Source organism: Camelus dromedarius, chromosome 7 (assembly GCF_036321535.1).
Source record: "Camelus dromedarius isolate mCamDro1 chromosome 7, mCamDro1.pat, whole genome shotgun sequence".
In the NCBI taxonomy this organism is placed as follows: domain Eukaryota; kingdom Metazoa; phylum Chordata; class Mammalia; order Artiodactyla; family Camelidae; genus Camelus; species Camelus dromedarius.
The window spans coordinates 39,234,363-39,254,337 of NC_087442.1; the positions used below are offsets into that span (position 1 = coordinate 39,234,363).

Genomic DNA, 19,975 nt, shown 5'->3' on the forward strand with positions numbered 1-19,975 from the left:
CTGTAAGTTCCTTCCATACAAACATTAAATAGACCAAGGCATTGAATTTGTTTGCTTTCTCTATTCAAAATAGAAGTGTAAAAGGATCAAGGTTTTCTCAGTGTGATTTCACTAACATAGAGTGACATCTGGTGGTTACCTGAGGAAGAAATAATGAATACAAAGTCTATAATAGATTCCCAGATATAACAATATTGAGAATGATGAATTAAATAAAGTAGCAGAAAATAAAAAGAAAACATATTTTAAGCCACAGCCCCTCCCCTTCCCAGAGAAGTTTAAAAAAAAAATGCTGGTTGTGGGTTTTCAATCCACCGAAACTGTAAAGGAAGCAGTAGATTACTTTAAAAAAAAAAACCACCTATTTTCTTTTTTCTTTTCTTTCTTTCTTCTTCTTCTTCTTTTTTTTTTTTTTTTTTACAAAAATTGCAACATAATGAATTGGTGGCGGGAAAAACAAATTTATTTATACCGGTCTGTAGAAAGATCCTGGGTTGAAACGAGATATAACTTGACAGGTGAAAATCAGACGACTCAAATGTTTCCGTTTTGCAAAGTCTTTCAGGTTAGAGAAAGCATTTACTTACAAGGCAGGATATACTTAACGTCTCTTGGAAACTTGTAAGGGCTAGTTATCTGTGAGACCGCAGAACCTTCAAGGGACAGAAATATTTCCCAGGATCTCACGGGTAAAGAAGCGGCTGGGGCGGGCCAAGTGCATTGGCCCGATCGCACGCTCTGACTCAGATTGGTCGAGCCTGCCCAGGCTCTGGAGGGCGGTGGGGTGGAAAGCGGAAGCGCGCTCTTTCAAACTCGCCGTCCCATCGTCGATAGACGCAGGCCACTTCCGGCGTAGCCATGGCGGCTAACGCTACCACTAACCCGTCGCAGCTGCTCCCTCTAGGTAATCGTTGTTCTGTGGGGAGCTGGGGCGGGAAGCTGAAATTTAAGAGTTGGGGACTGCGGGGCAGCGTAGCCTCTGGTTAAGTGTTAGAAAATGTATCGGACCAGTTGCTTGCTTTCTGTAGGTCTCTCTTCCAGGCTCCAAGTCTCTATGGCCTCAGGCCGCCCACGTCTCTTTCTTGGCGTGGTAGGGTCTTCTTGAGGCAGGGACTTTTGACTCCTTAAACCTGACTGTCGCCGGGTAAGGCTCACAGTTAGTGACTGCGTCGTCGGCCTTCTTTGTTTGAATTCGCCTTTACAGTAGTGGATAGCAGTCCCGTTCCTCAACCTGGCATTTAAACTCCCCAGATTAGAACCTGTTGTCTGTCTGGCCGGCTGAGAGGCACTGCGTTCTGGAATGAGCCTTAAACGAGGACTCTGGAAACTAGTCCTACTTGTCATACATTCATTCATTCCACAAAGTTATGGCGCGTCTGCGCACTTGATACGGTGACTGGACACTATTCTTAAATCACGGTCATTGTCTTCAGATAGCATACAAAACCAGTGCAGGAGATAGGATACCGGACAAATAAACAAACCAAATAATGGTGAGCCTGCTAAAGAGATGTTCAAGCTGCTGTGAGAGTACAGAGGATAGACTTCTTGGGGGTGGAGGGGACGTAGTGACAAGAAAGAATCTCTGGTGAAGACAGTTACGTTTCTCTCTTCCTAATATTTTGTATCTGAAGAAGGATTGAGTTAGTGGTTGTGGCCTTGACTGAAAAGTTTTTTCCTTCATTGGACAAACTTTTTGAATGCCCAGTGTACATCAGGCTCTGTCCATTGGGGATACAGTGATGAGTAAAAACAACCACGGTCTCTGCTTTCATGGAGCTTAGAGTCTGGAGGGGGTTCGTATGTTAATCAGATAATCTAAAGTAGTATTAAACCGCAACCGTGATAAATTGCTACAAAGGATGGGTAAGCGGAGAACAGGGAAAACTTTTCCGTTAATGGGATGATTGAACGGAGATGTGTAGTGTAAGATACAAAGTTCTTATGAGTACTTTCCCTGGCTTATCTTTCACCATATGCAAGTAATAAGGGCCAGTAGGCACTCACGTATTTGAAGTAATGAATGAGCAAAATAACATTGCTTCTTCTCCCCAACCTTTTTTCCTTAAAAAAATATCCATAGAACTTGTGGACAAGTGTATAGGATCAAGAATTCACATTGTGATGAAGAGTGATAAGGAGATTGTTGGCACACTTCTGGGATTTGATGACTTTGTCAGTATCCTTTTAAAAGGTGGTGGCATGGGTTTTTCTTCAGTCTGTCTGTCTTTCTTTCATATTTAAAAGAAATAGACTGTAGACAGTACTTACTGATTACTACAATAAAATTAATTAATTTTCTTGGAAACTGTGATAATGTTTTAAGAGGTATGTGTACTGAAAGAAGGTGAAGTTCCTACCAATCACAAGCATTTTGAATTTGAGTCATTGTGTTCAATATTATAATTAAAACTGAACAAAGGCAGAATCCAGGGTAAATTTAACTTGTATATTTATTTTCTTAACACCAAATTTCAGATATGGTGCTGGAAGATGTCACTGAATTGTGAGTAGTGTTAAAAATTAAAGAATGGGGCAGGGGGACATCTCTTTCTAATTTAAGACAGTTTTATTACTGTTGAGTCAGTAAAATGCTGAGAAAACACTGCCTGTTTGAATTACTCTAAAGTAGAAATTTGACCTACTGATGTTAGTAAAATTGGATTGGAAGGTTTTACCTTAATGTAATTGTCACTAAATTGCCAGGAAATTAGTGGAGACAAGGCTTTAAGGTAAAAGATTAAAAGCAGCCAGGGATCTTAGGGCTCAGGTCAAATAAAGGAACTAATAATAAGAGCATTTAATGCTTTTAATTAAATTAATTACTCTGTAACATATATAATAGAAAATATAAATGGTGACTCAGTTACATTAATTAGAAAGATTGCAACCAGTAGCTCTGCTTTCAGAATTGAATTGATTACAGATTGGTATAGTGGATAGGAATCAGTAGTAAATAATAGTAAAAAGAGGGAAGTTTGTAAACATTTTACTTCATATTTGATCTCCTTGGCAAAGTTTCAGCTTTTTAGATGAAGATCAGGCCTAGTGGATGCGGATCTTAGATCAGTCAGTCCACTCAGCTGCCTTTGGGGAAGAACGTACGTCACCCAGTGGATAACCTTTGTCTCTGCAGTGTTGGTACATTTGCCTGACCTCATGTTCCTATATATGCAATAATTAACCTTTGGGGGATCAAAATATTGGCTTTGATTATCACTATTTATCCTGACTTTTTTTTAAATCTATTTGTTCAGTGAAATCACACCAGAAGGAAGAAGAATTACTAAATTAGATCAAATTTTGCTAAATGGAAATAATATAACAATGGTAAGACATAATAAAGCTGTTTTATTTAGATGTTAAGCCATGTTTGTGGGGCACGGGTTACAGAACTAACTTGGTTGACTAAATGCTCATGGCCCAGTGGTGCTTCAGATGGGAAAGGGATGCTCTAGTGGTCAGGCCTTGAAAGCCACGCTGTTGAAGATGACATTGGGCCTAAGAGTACTTTGCTTGTGCTTTTTAATCATTTTACCAAGAATCATTGTTCAGACACTGAGTATTAATTGATGATGTTGGAATTGTAAACAGCAGTGACATGAAGAAAATGGGAATATGAGGGAGGGGTAAAGAGGCAAAAGTGGCTTTGGTCAATGAGGAGCTCTCAGTAGGGGTTTTTAGATGATGTAGTAGTGATGGTATTAAACTTTTTATTCCTTTGCAGCTAGTTCCTGGAGGAGAAGGACCCGAAGTATGAATGGATTTCCTTGACTTACACTAGATTCTGTTTTGTTTTATAATGACAGCAAAATAGAATTTTTTTTTAACCTTTTAATGTTTGGATTCTGTGAAGCCAAGCTTCCCGTTAAAGGGAAATGCTTTGAAGATGCATTGTAAATGCCCATTTTTGTAAGTTAGTCATGATTATCTTGGGAAAAGAACAGTTTGTTCTTTGAAGACAAAAATAAAGGTGTTTTTGGTTTACTATCATTTTATTTAGTATACTGAAATAGCCAGTGGAACAAAGCTTGCAGTTATTTTGTCAATTGCTTTCCTGTCAATTTTTGCTAATTTGCTTTCACATTTACATGACCATTTGATTCTCAAACAAAAATTGATCCAAAAAAGATGAGGTTTGATTTTTTTGCATTTAGAAAACCTGAAATGATTACTTACAAAATTCAAACTCTGATGCCTTGAAATGAGGATTTTTCTACTGAACTCAAGTTCCATTAACTCTTGTTAAAAACAAACAAGCAAAGTACATAGATAATATATGCACATTGTAGAAATGCAGATAAAGTAAAAAGGAGAATAGTGATCATACTTTGCTGTATATCCTCTTAGGCTTTCTCAGTATACTCTCAGTACACATTTTATTTTTACAAAAACATGCTTTCCTGAATATACTGTTTTGTAGCCTCCCTATAAGACTTTTAAAATTTATATGGCGGGCATCTTTCCATGTCACATATTTCAGCAACATTAATGTGTGCATAATATTTCATTAAATGGGTTTACTATAACTTATTTAGCCTCTTCTTTATTACTGGCCACAGTAATTAACTAAATCAGTATGCATTTTTACCTTTCTTAGAATTAATTCACAAATGTGTAAGGTCAAAGGGTAGATACTGTCATGTTGCCAGCAAAAAGTTTTTGCCACCCTACAAATAGTTGTAATTTTTCATAGTACCCTTCACATACTTAGCAACATTGGCTATGTTCTGTCTTCTCTCTTTGCCATTGCAATGGGCAAAACTTGGTATGTTTAAATTTTTAAAAATTAATTTTGAACTCATTTGCATTTTGTGAATTACTTATATTAGGCTTTTGCCATTGAGATACTTTTCTTTTTCTTACTAATCTGTAAGAATGCTTAATAGGTTACTCTTAATCATGCATTTTGCAATAACTTCCCCAGTTTATAGTTTGCCTACTAGTGGTACATTTTTGGCATGAATAATGTGTTTTTATATAGTCAAGTGTTGGTCTCCTCCTTTATGGCTTTTGTCTATGGTTAGAACCATAGACGCAACACATGGTTTAGAAAGACCTTCTTTGCTCTGATTATATGTTTTTCTGGTACTTTATATTTTCTTTGTTTCATTTAACTCTTGAATCCACCTTCAATTTAGTATTTCCAAATTAAAAAGAAACAACAACTTTATTTTCTAAAAAGCAAAGCACTGATTTGTAGTATTTTTTGATTTTCACAGTGTACTCCTACTATGGCTGATTTCAAGCTGCCATGGATTTAATAGCTGGCTTGTAAACTTCCCAAAGATTTAACAGTAGGTTCTCAGGAGCCAGTAGGAGCCTGTTATCCCACCCCACTGCTTCTGACCCTCGTTGGAGGGAGGGGGTGAATACTTTCCCTCCTGTTACTTTTCCCTTTGGAGGAAGCATAAATGATGTAATACCACCCTCTTTCCACCCTTTTACTTGCTATCCTGCAGGAACTGGGTGGTCCTGCTCAGTCTTTACTTTTTTCCTCCTAGGAGTTTGTAGCCTGCAGGGAGCACATGTTCTTAATTCCAGAATGCTATGTGTTTTAGAGAAGCCTGACCTCACTTAGGGAGGCTTACCACTAATCTATTTTGTGGCAAGGAGGATGATTTTACTTCTGGGGTTCAGTGATAGGAAGTTCACTTGTCTACAGATAAACTGTGTCTCAATCTAGTCTTAAGCAGTAATAAAGATGGCCTGACTCCCATCTGCTTACACTTTTGTCTTACACTGCAATTCCTTTAGATTGAGTACTATTCTAAATAAGGGTTTGTTAACCTCAGTGCCATTGACGTTTTTGCCTGGATAATTCTTTGTTGTGGGGGCTGTCCTGTGTATTGGAGAATGCTCAGCAGCATCCCTAGCGTCTATCCACTAGATGCCAGTAGCATCCTTCTTCCCTGCTCCCCTCAGTTGTAACAGGAATGGCTCCAGATGTTGCCAAATGTCCCCTGAGGGGAAAATAATCACTAGTGGTTGAGAACCACTGTTCTAAATAATAGAGGTGCTATTTATTGGGCCCTCTAAAATCCCCTAACATTTAGAGTGCATGGGCAAGGAATACTGAATCTAGACGAGTAAAAGTTGGGGAGAAAAGGTGATTGAGGATTCTGGCAGAGTGAAAGATGGTTTTAAGCAGAAGCAATGTATTTGGTGCTAATCGTATAGGATTTTCACTTTGGCAGGTTGCTGGTGAGTGGCTGTTTTTGTGTAGGTGTTTCCTTTCTGTGAAGGCAGGGCTGTATGTGTTGGCCCTATGGTGAAGGTGAGGACTCAGTAAAAATGAGAGCAGAAAAGGCAGAATCTTTGCCGGCATTGGTGACTTAGGTCAGTTTTCTCAAACTTTGGTTTCAAAACTAGTATGAAAACAAGTCAGAATGACTTGGAGAGCTACTAAAGAACTCAGGTCCAGGCTTGTTGACTAGGTTAGAGCCTTGGCCCTTCATATTTTACCAAGTTCCTAAGTTCTCCAGGTAATGCTGTTCCTCACCTTAAGCCTAAGACCCACTGCCTGAACGTGTAGGCTCCTGCAGGTGCCCATGAATGAAAGATTTGATTATAGAGATGAGAATCTGTATACAGATCTTTCATACATTAGTGGATGGAACAGTGTTTGCTGCATTTAAACTGCAAGGCAGCTAAGTTCTATGAACTGTAGAGCAGTAGTGGAGTTTTAGTTTAAATTGTTAGTGCCAGGCCTCAGCAGGCACTAACATCTGCTACCTTTTACTGCTACCATCTACTACAGCCATCTGCTAATCTGAATGCCAGACTTTGGTCTGGACCAGAGTGTGGAATGTTGGAGCCACGTGCCTTGTCCTTAGGCTTGAGGGTCACTTCCCATCAGTGTAATGTCAGTTTTGCTCGTCAGGATTAATTTATTCATTATACAAGCTTTAATCATGTCTTTAGATTTCAGGGTCCAAAATTGCAACTTCATCCATAGAGATGTGGCAGATTTTTATTAACAAAAAATGTGGGCCCCTATGGTAAAAGAATATGTCATCTTCTAGGATTGCAGTTGAGAAAAATCTTAGTGAAATTATTATAATATATATATGTAACTGAATCACTGTGCTGTACAGCAGAAACTAATACAACATTGTAAATCAACTATACTTGAATTTTAAAAAATTATTGTAAACCAAAGGCGGAAAGCCTGTGATTGGGGCATTTTATTTTTCAAATTTTATTTTGTGACAACTTCAAACTTACTGAAGAAAAGTTGTAAGAATATCAGAAAGAGCTCTTACATGTTCTCACTCAGACCCCACTCAAGTTTTGTCACTTTCCCCAAGTGTCCAAAGCAGAACGACCCAGTCCTGGATCATGTGCTGTACTCGATTGTGTTACTCTAGTCTCCTTCAATCTGGAATAGTCCTTCAGTCTTCCCTTGACTTTCTTGACCCTGACATTAATGAAGATTGCTGATTAGTTATTGTAGAATATCCCTCAGTTTGTGACACTTCCCCACAAGTAGGCCACAGTATGCATTTCTGGCAGGTGTATCACAAGAGTAAAGCTATTCCTCCCAAAGCGTCTCATTGGGTGGCACATAATATCAATTAGTTCCATTTCTGATGGTATTAACTTTGTACTTTGATGGATGACATCTGCAGGTTTTGATTATAAAGTTACATTTCCTTTTATTTTCACTATTTTGTGGGTTGACTAAGAGCATGTAAATACCCTGTTTTTTACCTCACTTTAACTCACCAGTTCTTTTACTCATCAGTGTTTCTTATTGAAATTAATTAATTAGTGGTTAATTATTAATTATTGAGTAATTAAGTCAGATATTGGAAAACAAGGTGGCATTCAATGACTTATGGGAATAAGACGGAGGAAACTACTTGAAGAAGGCTGTTTCTAAGTATGAGAAGAGAATAATGACTAATTATTTGAAATATTTTGAATTTGTAGAGATTCATGATTCTGGCCAGGATGTGGAGAAATTGGAGCCCTTGTACACTAGGTAGGAATATGAAATGGTACAGCTGCTGTGGAAAGCAGTATGGTGGTTCCTCAAAAAATTAAAAATAACATTACCATATGATCCAGCAATCCCACTTCTGGGTGTATACCCCAAAAGAATTTTTGAAAGCAAAGTCTTGAAGAGATGTTTGTATACTTAAACATGATTAAGATGTTAAATTATGTTGTGTGTATTTTACCACAATAAAAAATTGGAAAAACTGATGATTCCCTAATACTAAAAAAGAGTGTTGCAAAAATGGCCCATCTTTGTCTGTTTTGATATCCTTGTCTTTTGTATGGATGTGTGCCTTGCAACTTCTATACAGAGGTGCAATCTATTTAACCTTAAATCTAAGCTGGCTCTGTGAATTGCTTTGATCAAGAGAATGTGGCCGAAGTGATGTGTCAGTTTCTGAGCCTAGGCCACCAGTGGCCTTGTGCACTAGGGCTTGCTTTCTGCTCTCTCTCTGAACCTTGGCACTACTCTGTGGACAAACCAGGGCTAGACTGCTGGGTGATGAGGGAAATGTAGCCCCAGCCAGCAATCAGCCATCTGGCAGATACATAAGTGAGGCTTCTAGCAGCTAGCCCTGACCAACCCACTGGCTGACAACAGACACAAGAATGAGCCTAACCAAAATTAGCCAAGCCTAGCCCAAATCAGGAATGCCTAGCTGACCCAAAGACTCATGAGAAATAATTAGGGGCTTGGGAGTGCATAACTTATGAAATCACTGAATATTTGAATGGCTTGCTATGTAATAATAAAAAAGAGGAAGCCGAAAGAAAAGAAATCCTTCTATACCAACATTGGAAGAGAGTATTATAGCAAATCTTTACTCTAAAGTTGGTAATTAAGCTCTTGCCACCTTGTTTTCCAATACCTGACTTAATCTAAGCTCCTCCCTTTTCAGTAGGAACTGTATTTCAGGGTAACCATATAGTACTGGTTAAGGAAGGAAAACTAAGGTTGATAAAGAACTTGATATTCACAGCAGAAGAGTATCACCCTATTGATTACTTATAAGTCAGAAAGGGGAAAGCAGTTGTATAATGGAGAGATCTTGCTGTCTCCTCCGTAACACAGTGGTCAATTGGTGTGGTTTCTTAAATAGGCCAATGTCATGAAAAAAAAAAAAGTGGAAGTGGTGACTGTCTAATAAAGACCCAGCTGCAGTGGATGGCCCTTGCCTGTCTGATTGGAACAAGTCAGCTGAAAAGATTTTGGAGAAAAGTTTGGGAAATTTAAATATTTACAGTACATTAGATGATATTAGGGAGTTTTTGATGTTAGCTGTAGTAATACTCTGTGGTTATGGAGGAGAATCTCAATTTTTTGATTTCTAGTCAAGATAGCAGAGTAGTAGGACCACGAGCTTGCCTCTCCTTGCAACTACAACAAAACCAAAACTGATTGCTAAACGACCATCAAAAAAAAGGACAAACCTAGCAAAAAAGATCTTCACCTGGAAACATAAAGAGTGGAACCACAGCAGGACGGTAGGAGAGGCATGCTCGCTATATAATCAGGCCCCGTACCTACCCCCTGGGGGTCAACCCAAGCTGAAGAATAATTAAGTTGCACAGGCCCTCCCACAGGAGTGAGAGTTCTAAGCCCCACATCAGGCTCCCTAGCCTGGGGTTCTGGCACTGGGAGGAGGAGACCCCAGGATATCAGGCTTTGAAGTCCAGTGTGGCTTAAATCCAAGTTCCCCATGGGACTGGGGGAAACAGAGACTTCATTCTCTTGGGAAGCGTACACAGAATCTTGCGTGCACAGGTCCAAGGGCAGAGGCAGTGATATCATAGGAACCTGGGCCAGGCCTGCCTGCTTGTTTTGGAAGATCTCCTGGGGAGGTAGGGGATGGCTGTGGCTCAACCAGGGGACACAAAACTGGTGGGAGACACTCTGAGAATCCATGGTGGCTGCACCAATTTACATTCCCACCAAAAGTGTACAGGGATTCCCTTTTCTCCATATCCTTGCCAACATTTGATCTGTGATCTTTTCGATGATGGCCATTCTGACAGATGTGAGATGGTTTCTTGTGATTTTGATTTGCATTTCCCTGATATTGGTGATGTTGAGCAGCTTTTCATGTTCCTGTTGGCCATCTACATTTCCTCTTTTGGAAAAATGTCTGTTCAGTTCTTCTGCCCATATTTTAAATGAGTTGTTTGCTTCTTAATTGAAGTACAGTTGATTTAAAGTGTATTAGTTTCTGGTGTACAGCATGGTTGGACTTGGAGGGCATTATACTAAGTGAAATAAGTCAGAGAAAGATACTGTAAGATATCACTTACATGTGGAATCTAAAAAAAAATTACAACAAACTGGTGAATATAACAAAAGAAACACAGATGTAGAGAAGGAATTAGTGGTTACCAGTGGGGAGATGAAAGAGGGAGAGGCAAGGTGGGGGTAGAGGATTAAGAGGCACAAACTATCAGGTATAAAATAAGCTACAAGGATATATTGTACATCGTGGGGAATATAGCCAATATTGTATAATAACTATAAATGGAGTATAACATTTAGAAATTGTGAATCACTATATATTATATGCCTGTAACGTATAGTATTGTACATCAATTATACTTCAATTTAAAAAATATATTATAAAATAAATACATACATATAAACCTTTTCTGGAAGTTCCTGCAGAGCGATGAAAAGTGGAAATGACTTGGGAGCACAGACCCTGGGGGTCTGAGCTCTGCTGGTGGAAGGAAAAGTACATTTGCATACAATCAGGCATCTGCTTCTCTAGCAGTAATTCTTTGAGTGCTGCCTGTCACCCAGGCAGGAGTCCTGCACCCGAGTCCAAGTTGGGTCAGGTCAGTAGGGGCGTAGAGGGGAGTCAGAGAGCTGGGGAGCAGATGGCAGCTTGGAGCCCGGCAGGAAGGATCTTAACCCAGGAGCTACTGGGAAATGGGGGATGGGAAGAGCCTCTGGGACAGGTCACCCCCACCTCCTTCCCCTAAAACAGGCCCTTCCTCTGGCTTTGCTCCTTCCTCCCTGCCTGCTCCCATACTTGTTAGAAACTTGAAAGTTGTGGTAGGTAAATAATCCAACAACTGTAATAACAGTTTGGAAATATAATTAGCTCACAGCTCTTGTAACTTCATGTTTTCCCTGCTTTCCGTTTTTTTTTTTTTCTTATTTTAAAAGTAAAATCGCTATATAACAAGTGCAAAAAAAAAAAAGTAAAATCATTGCACTAAGACACCAGGTCCGTTATTATTTTGGTGAATTTAAGTTCTACATCACAACATAGGGTATAGCAATACAGCATCAGTTTATATAGGATCTCTGACTGCTGAATACGTCAGGGAATTTCTGGGCCACCCACCAGCCAAAGGCTTTAGATGCCACTGGGTAAAGAAGTCAAAAGTCATGCAGCGTGAGTGTGAAAAGATTTCAAGTAACACCCTCAACACACGCAAGTTATAGACCACCATTTACAAACAAGTTCAATTCTTTTAATTAATTTGTTCTCACCACAGCATAACCCCTACTCTGTACGTGAGGAAGCCCCCTTGCATATTAAGTGGTCCGAAGTAACAGGCAGAGCAGTGCTTTGAATCCAGGGCTTCTGGCTCCACTGGCCGTGGTCTTCCAGGACCGGAGCTCCTGCAGAGAATACACAGTTATATTCCTGTAACAGAAAGTATATTCCATGTTGAAATACCATGGGGAACAAGAGATACACTGGAGGGCCATCTTGTCGGGTTTTGCCTCAATGGTGTTAAGGTTTTATCCAGGTTCCCTGAGAGGAGCCAGGGGTCACAGAGGGTGGGTCTGGAACAGAGCTCTGATTGCAGACCCTCCACCACACCAGAACAGTGACACCTTCATCCAGCCTAAGACATTTATTTGTATAAAGATTCTTCACGCACATAATTAAAACAGCGGTTCCTAGCCACTTTGTCTTCATTTTCCTCACCCCAAAGACAAGTATCTGAACCTTCTTAAGTCCTTAAGTTTTTCTAGTTCTCTGGACTAAACATACCAAAGCCAGAAAATTTGCTCAAACTCACCCTGTTTTAAAAAATCCCTTCGAAATCATTGATCATGAATCAGAGTTGTGACAACAGCCAAGAGTTAAGATGTGACAAGAGTTAAGATTCAATTCTGTTCATCCTCCCACATATCTTTTACTCCCATGTGAATCGGGACTCTCAACACTTTGTTTTGTTGAATTATAACACTTTTTTGTTGAATAAAATGGTTTTCAGCCGTATAGGAACTCTATTCTAATTCCTCCTATAAAATACTGCCGGTTGAAGATTCAGCACATTTGCCTCATTTCTCTACTCAATCTGGATTAGCCCCTTATTGCCTACAGGATAAAAATCTGTAAGTGAAGAGAAACACTACGACTTTACCCCATCCTCCTTACTGTCTTTCCCAGTTCGTCAGAAGTCTCCCCTCTGGCAGCATGGTCCCAAGCTGAATCCTGCCCTGGCTGCCCGTTTGAGCTCATGCTACTGTCTGCATTCCCACTCCAAACTTTCTCCTCTTTTATCTCCAAGCCACAGAATCTAAATCTGTTCAAATTCTCTGCCTCCACATGGACTGCCCATTCTCAGGAGTCCAGCTAATCCATGTCCTTCCCTCATTTTCTGACTGTCTCAGCTCAACTCTCCTTTACCACCATCACCTAGCTCCCTACCATCTTCTAGGGCACTTTTTGTGTCCAATTACATTGCAGTTCCCTAGAATGCAGGAACTCTAACGTAGGATTCTCTTTGCAAATCCTATGAATATGGGCACCTACAGCTTAAGTGACAATACACTTTCAAAATGGAAAAACACTATTGATCCACAGCTGCCTTTCTATGCCCAGAACCCAGTATTGAGCCAGCACAGACAACCAAATAGGATATGAACCCACCAGGCACTTACATTCCAATGATTTGTGAGAGGGTCTCTTGGACTCCAGTCCCTCCTGCTTGGCCATGGTGTGTTTGCCTCGGAGCCTGCCACCAATGCTGTCACAGCCATCCTGTCCTTTCACCTTGTAAACCACAGGGATGCGCTCATGTTCACCATACTTTAATTTGTACTTATTTCCAGTGGGCCAGACAATAAGTTGGGGACAGACAGAGCTCTCAGGTGGCATCCAGATTATCCTGCCAGGGTCCTGATAAAACCTCCCTTTGAAAGATGTCAGAGGGCCCTGTGGACTCACTTCAAGGAGGCATTCTATCTCCTCCATTTCATCTTCAACTTCCTCTTCCCACTCAGAGTCTTCTGAATCCTCAGGAAGCACAATGTTCAAGGCAGCACTTTTCTTCAACAAATAGGCTGTCTTAACATTTGAGAAGCTGCTCAGGTCTTTGAGCTTCCTGCCTCTCACAGTCTTTTTAGTCTTTGCACACCTTTTGAAGTTCTCATTATACACCTCCCCCATCTCATCATTCATAATCTTTTCACCCTTATCTGCACTTAATTTTCTATTCGTGACTGTTTTTTCCCATGATCCCTTGGTTTTGCAGCCTGGTGATGTCTCTTCACCTCTGGAGGGCATTTGCTGGGGGGATTTCTCGAGCTGTGCTTCATACCAACTCATATCACATTGGATGCCCTCATCTACTTTGTTCGACTGGGACAACCGTGTAAGGGAGGGACTGTGCCCCTCACAGCTATTCCTCTCCACCCCATCATCTTCATCTTCATCCTGGTTCCCACTCCCCATCTGCTCTGCTCCCTCTGTCATATCACACTGGATACTCTTCTCTACTGGGTACAGTGTAGGGGGTGCAGAGGAATAATGACACCCCTCGTAGAGGCTATGAGAGTCACCTCCAGTGGGAATTTGCTGGGGGAAGTCCTCAAGCTCTACGGGCATTTGCTTGGGGCCTTCCTTGGGCTGGATACCCTCACCTACTCTGTTCAGCAGAGGGTCAGAGCAGGGTGTTATAAAGGCAGTATCACACCCCTCATAGAGGCTGTGAGATTCAGCTCTGCAGGGAACTTGCTGGAGGTATTCCTCAGGCTGAAGGGTATCAACCCCCTGGTAGAGGCTTTCATAATCATCATCAAATTCAGAGGTCACTATACTCCCACCATGGGCACACTGGCTCCTTTATACTGCTTTCTGATGAAGTCTCAGGGGATTTCCCAGACTGTGCATCATAGTACTCACTCATGTCATCTTCGGTGGCCTCATCTACTTTGTTGACCTGGGTCAACTAGGTAGGGAAGGGCACACCCTCCTCAGGGTAGCTACTGTTCTTTACCTCTTCCTCTTCACCCACATTCTCAGGGGATCCACAGGTCCCACTACTGTTCTCTGGAACACTTTCCCCTACAGTAAGGAGTTTCTGAGATTCTGAATGTAGGCTTGGGTCATTACCTGCTTCCAGGCTGGCACAGACTGGCTCCTGCTGGAGCTTGTTGAGATCTCCAGTGGACTGGTACGACTTTGAGTTCAGGGTATTCTGGATCTCAGCTCTGTCTTTTACTGCATTTGGAGGTGGTGAGTTCTGGGAAAAAGCTGCATATCCCTTCTTTTCTTCACCCAAGTTCATCTCCAGGATAGATCCTGACTTTAACATCTCATCATGATCAGAATACTGCTCCAAATAGACAACCCTGTGTTCATCTTTATATGCATTGTGGTCTTCACCCTCCTGAAGGTTATAGAGCACACCTCTACTTTCACAGGAACTCTGTGAAATCTCACTGTATTGTGCCACATTCTCTGTCATGGCTTTACCATAAACCATGTCATACAAACCGACAGTTTGAACATATTCGTAGCGACACCGGTCACTCTTCCTACATCATCTCTGTTCTCTTCTGAGTTCATGTCTTGTTCTTCATTCACGTTTTCAGCCTGTTGAGGTTCAGTTTCTGTTTGTGTGTCTTTCATCTTCATTTTTTCCCAACAGCCACCGTATTGTTGGAATGGTACCATGGTATAAATTATAGGGACTATAGGTCTTTGGTTAAGAGTTGTGGGCAATGGGGATTGACGGGTGAGGAATGGTGTGCTCATTGCATACCATAGGATATGGAAAATACAGACTTCCATTTATGAAACCTAGAAGAGAATATAATAGTTACCCATTTTGTCTCTTGCAGCCAGTCACAACATTCAGCCACTGCACACCTATACAAACTACACAACTGTTCAGATCTATCACAGGACTACCATCTAGTCTTCCATTACCAATGCAAATGACTTAAAGCCCTCCCCTAGTTTTTACATGAATTAACTACTAACAACTTAACCCATCTCTCACACATTCCACAAGTTGGTAATCCACCTTGCTTCCAGAATAATCTTTCTGAACAATCTGTGTTCCTCACTCCAGTTACAGTATTTGAATGGCTTATCATTGCCTGTAAGGATAATGAGGGACATTGACCACACTCCTTAGGATGGTATAAAGCACCTCATTATCTAGTTTCTCACCTGTATCACCTCATTACATCCATTAAGACATGGGCGGTCCACTAAGCCTCTAGCCATAGGCACGGTCCTCCACTAAGCCAAATTCTCTTCCCTTTACTGGAACATCCTCCTTTCCCTGCCACCAAAATCCAATCATTTTAAAAAGGGAATACTGCCATTTTCAACAGATGGACCTTGACACATTTTGCCAAGAGAAGTCAGTTGGACAAAGAAAGGCAAAAGCTGTATGATCACTTAAGTATAACCTACAAAAAAAATGAAATCACAGAAATGGTGCTTGCCAGACATGGGGTGGTGGGGAAATGGGGAGATGCTAGCTAATAGCAAAAAACCCTGTAGTTCAGCTTATTATGCAGAAGACAAAACTGAGACAAAGAGAAATTAAATATTTACTAAAATCAGCCTTTTAATAAGAACATAATTCAGCCCTCGATTTCAATTCTACAGCCCTGTGTACTGCATGTCCAAATAACATTTAAAAGGAGGCAGACTTCCAGGCTCTGGATATCTTTTTAGGAAGCACTTTTTAGAAGTGCTTGGAAATCACTAACTCCGAAAACAGTAAAAGCTACTGTTATCAAGAACTCTTCTCAGATCATTCACAGCAGTAAGGTTACAGGCAAAACTGCTACCCCCAGTATTGGAGAGACATGTGAACAGACAATCACAGCTTACAGGAAGGGGGACCCATCCCTACCTAGTCAAGCAAAAGTGGCCTCACTCCTGGAATTCCAAGTTACACAAGACAGTAAATCATATAAATTTTCATGAAAATCTGAGTTATGTCACCATCAAGAAAAACCCAATTCAAAGCTTACTCCTACTCCCAGCACTCACCCTTAAACCACAATGCTAAAGGACAGATAAAATAATGTAAACCTTCAAGGGGGAGGATATTGCTTAGTGGTAGATTGCATGCTTAGCATGAATGAGATTATGGGTTCAATCCCCAGTACCTCCATTAAAAAACAACAACCTAATTACCTCCCTGCCAAATAAATAAAAAATAAAACTCATCAAAAAATAACCAAGGGGAAAAAAACTAACATCAGGGAGAGAGACACAAGGAAAAAAAGACATTGGCTAACAAGAAAGACAGGTAAGGAGAAAGGACAACAAAAAAGCAAAAAAAAAAAAAAAAAAAAAAAGTAAATTTTAGCTAGAATTCAAATGTTTCCTATTAATGTCAAGTACAAACACTGCCCCCTGTGCTGCCACTGTCTCTCTGAGCAGCGGGTGAGGAAAGGGAGGTAATGGATAAAAGTGTTAGGAAACCTTCAGGCTTTGGTTTACAGGGAGGGTCCCGAATTGAACCTCTTTGGGGATTCAGATTCCTTACCTGCCCCAGGAGCGGAGAATGCATTACAGGGGGGATTCTGGTACCAGGAACCCAGATGAGGCTGCTGGGCCATGGGGTGCACATAAAAGAAAGGTCTGGAGTTACTGCCCTCAAAATTTTCCTTATTTCGTCACGAGTTCATTTTCCAGCTGAAAAACAGGTGCTCGTGTTAGTAATGACAGCCGCAGTCCGCCATGTAAACTGCTGTGAAGGCAAAGTCATTTTCGTCCCCCATCAGAACTGCGAGCCTGGGTGCAGGTCCCAGGGAAGCGGTGCCCAGAGATCCCGGCCCACGTTGTGCTGAGCAAGTCTTGGCTCCCCAGGGAGCAGCACCTTGGGGAGATGAGGTTTTAGGGGACCCAGTGCCGGGCGCCTCACCTGGCGGCTGCAGTGGAAAGGGGGACTTAGGCCCGGGCTGCACCGCCCTTGCCTGCAGTCTCTCCAGCCTTCCCCACAGCCTCCGCCCCTGGCCGATCCCCTTGTCACTCCCAGGGTTCAGGCCCCGGGCTCCACGTCTCCTAACCCACGATCCCCGCAGGCCAGGCTGTCCCCGAGCCGCTCACGACCCGCGCTCCCATTCAGTACGCAGACTTGCTCTAGCTGGACGTCTAGGACAGGGAGTTTCGACGGGGCGCAGACATTGCTGTTTTCGGACCTCGGAGACAGGAGGGCCTATTACGCAAGTGGCAGGTCTTTATATGCGGGGCTGGGCGTGCACGTCAGACGTCGCTGCGAGCCAGTCCCCCCACCCTTGCGCAAGCGCCTTGTGTGGGCCCTCGGGGCTGGCGACTCCCACTCGAGGCCCTGGAAGAAGCTGGTGCTGGGCCTTGATGGAGGGGAGCAGTCCTTTGCACCCTGCGCCCAGGTGAACACCCAGTCCTCCCTTCTGCACGTCGCTTGTACAGGTAGGCGCCCTGGCCTTGGCTCTTTTACAAATTGGAGCAATTCCTGTCCACCCTGGTTCTCCCGGACTGTCCCCTCCTCTGACTGTGTTGAGTTAGGTCAGGTCATGGCCACTTTTTGGAGCTCCTGTCTCCTTCCTTCCTGGGGCCTAAAGCCTCTGACACTTAAGGAAGGAGCCTGCCGAGGAGAAGCAGAGAGGAAGGAGGCCAACCTGGATGGAGGACAGACTTGAGAGGAGGAAGATTCACACAGGAGGGGTGAACAAGCCTCCCTAATGCTGCGGAGAGCAACATCTCGGGGGAGGGGGCTCTGGCAGTTAGGACCCATTGGTTGGGGCAAGTGGTGGGACGGAAAGGGGCTGGAAGTCGTCTGTGGGTGATAGACGGGCAGTTAGAACGGGAAGCTGGCACGTACAGGGTACTCTGTACCGGAGAGGAAGAGAAAACAAAGGACAGTATCGCGTGAACGGGAGTCGTGGAGTTGTAAGGAGGATTGTGGATTTTTCTTTTTGTTTTTGAAAGAAAGGGATTGCGGCATCTTCATCCGGGAGATGGATAGACTGGGAGATGTTACTGACAGTGGAGAGAGAAGCGATGCTAGGAAGTTGTTCTGAGAATGGGAGAGTCGCCAAGCCTGGTTAATGTGCTTGGCCTTGGACACGAGGGAGTCTTTGAGGTCGGAGGGAGATGAAGTCCTGAAGGCAGGATTTTAAGTGCATTAGCATCTGCGGACCTATTACTATTCTTTTCAGTGAAGAGTGGCAGGAATGGTATTCTGGGGAACATTGAAAGTTTGGAAAGACTGCGTTACTGGGTAGGAAACACATTTGATCAGAAATTGCAGTTGGTGAAACAGAATAAAGGTTTTCTTTGTCACAGAGAACCCTGGAGGTAGAACTCCTGAGGGCTGATCTGGTGGCTTCTTGGTATCCAAAGGCCCCCATCTAGTTCACTCTTTACCCCAGCATCCTTAGCACTGGCTTCCTTCTTCAACTTGCCCCTTATCCAAATACCTGTTCTAAGCAGAAAGCAGGAGGAAAACAAGGGAAATGGTGGTGGTGGTGGTGTGTGTGAGTGGGGGGCAGGGGGCGGGGCTTGGCGCACAAAGGGCACACATCAGCTTCTCCTCATTTGTCAGTGTTTTTCATTTTTAAAAAAACGCCTTTATTGTGGTATGGTTCCTGTACAGTAAACATCACATATTTCAGATGTACCAGTGTTGTTCTTAAGGAGTGATACTAGAAGACACATGGCGCTTCAGATTATTATCTTTTTGGTTATCCACAGCTGACAAGATGTATGGGAGCTCTTGTCTTTTAGCTGGGCATATTGCCACTTGGGATAAACTGGGATGCTGTGACTAGGAAAGAGTGGAGAGTAGATATTAATCGGGCACGTAACTAATGGTGTCTGTTGTGATGCTTCAGGTAATGAAAGGAGAAGTGTTCTCCCACGTCCTTCTACTCCATGTTATCCCCAGTCATCATCCTCCCTTCTTCTATTCACAGCTACATTTCTCTATAAAGGACTATAAACTCTCAGCCTTCTCCACCTCCTTACTCCTTCACTCACTGAAAATCCAGATTTTGTTACCATCAGGTCCACTCATCCACCCTCACCAACGACACTAATGAACCTCTTGCTGCTAAATCGCATGGAAACTTTCCCGTTCATATCGCTAAACCTCACCTCCCAGGTACCAGCCTAACTGGTTGCCCCTCTACTGGCCTTTCTTGAAGTCTTTTACTGGCTCTCCTCCCAAGTTTCTCTCTTTAATGTTCATATTCTCTGGGTTATGGCCCTAAATTTTTCTTCATCTTATTGCACCTTCTCTCTCTGCATTTTCACCCATTCTCAGGGCTTCTAATACAGTCTTTATACTGGTCACACCCAAATTTCTATCTCCAATCTTTGTACTAGATATTTGTATCTCAGCGGAAGACTTTTGTTGTTGCTAGGACATGCACACATGATGATTTTTGTATATACCCTTGCGGGGAAGCAACATCCCAGCATAGTGTTAATGTCTACAAGTGGCAGACCAGTTGGGAAGTTCCACTAGAGCTGCATGGGTGAACAGTATGTTATTTAAAGAATAAGTATGGCTTTTAACCCAGCCAAGCAGGTGGAGTTGTTGTAGGTTTGAAATTATTCTCTCTGGCAGTATTTTTGAGTATAACTACTTTATGTTGGCAAATGATTGGGGAACTGTAAGACTTAACAATCGTTAGGCTGAGGGCAGACTGTGCAATCGTTTAGAAACCCTGAAACACATCCTCTGAATAGAAGGCCTTTCCACTTACCCCTGCTGGGAGGTC

General features: G+C 42.3%; 1 protein-coding gene across 1 annotated transcript; it reads left to right on the plus strand.

Moving 5' to 3' along the window:
• Positions 1 to 782: 782 nt before the first annotated feature.
• Positions 783 to 3,993, plus strand: LSM5 (LSM5 homolog, U6 small nuclear RNA and mRNA degradation associated). The gene is made up of 5 exons (XM_010988063.3): positions 783 to 904; positions 2,084 to 2,179; positions 2,479 to 2,506; positions 3,258 to 3,330; positions 3,728 to 3,993. Exons 1-5 carry the CDS (start codon positions 859 to 861, stop codon positions 3,758 to 3,760), a joined length of 276 nt encoding a protein of 91 aa, XP_010986365.1. The 5' UTR covers positions 783 to 858; the 3' UTR covers positions 3,761 to 3,993.
• The last annotated feature ends 15,982 nt before the right edge of the window (positions 3,994 to 19,975 follow it).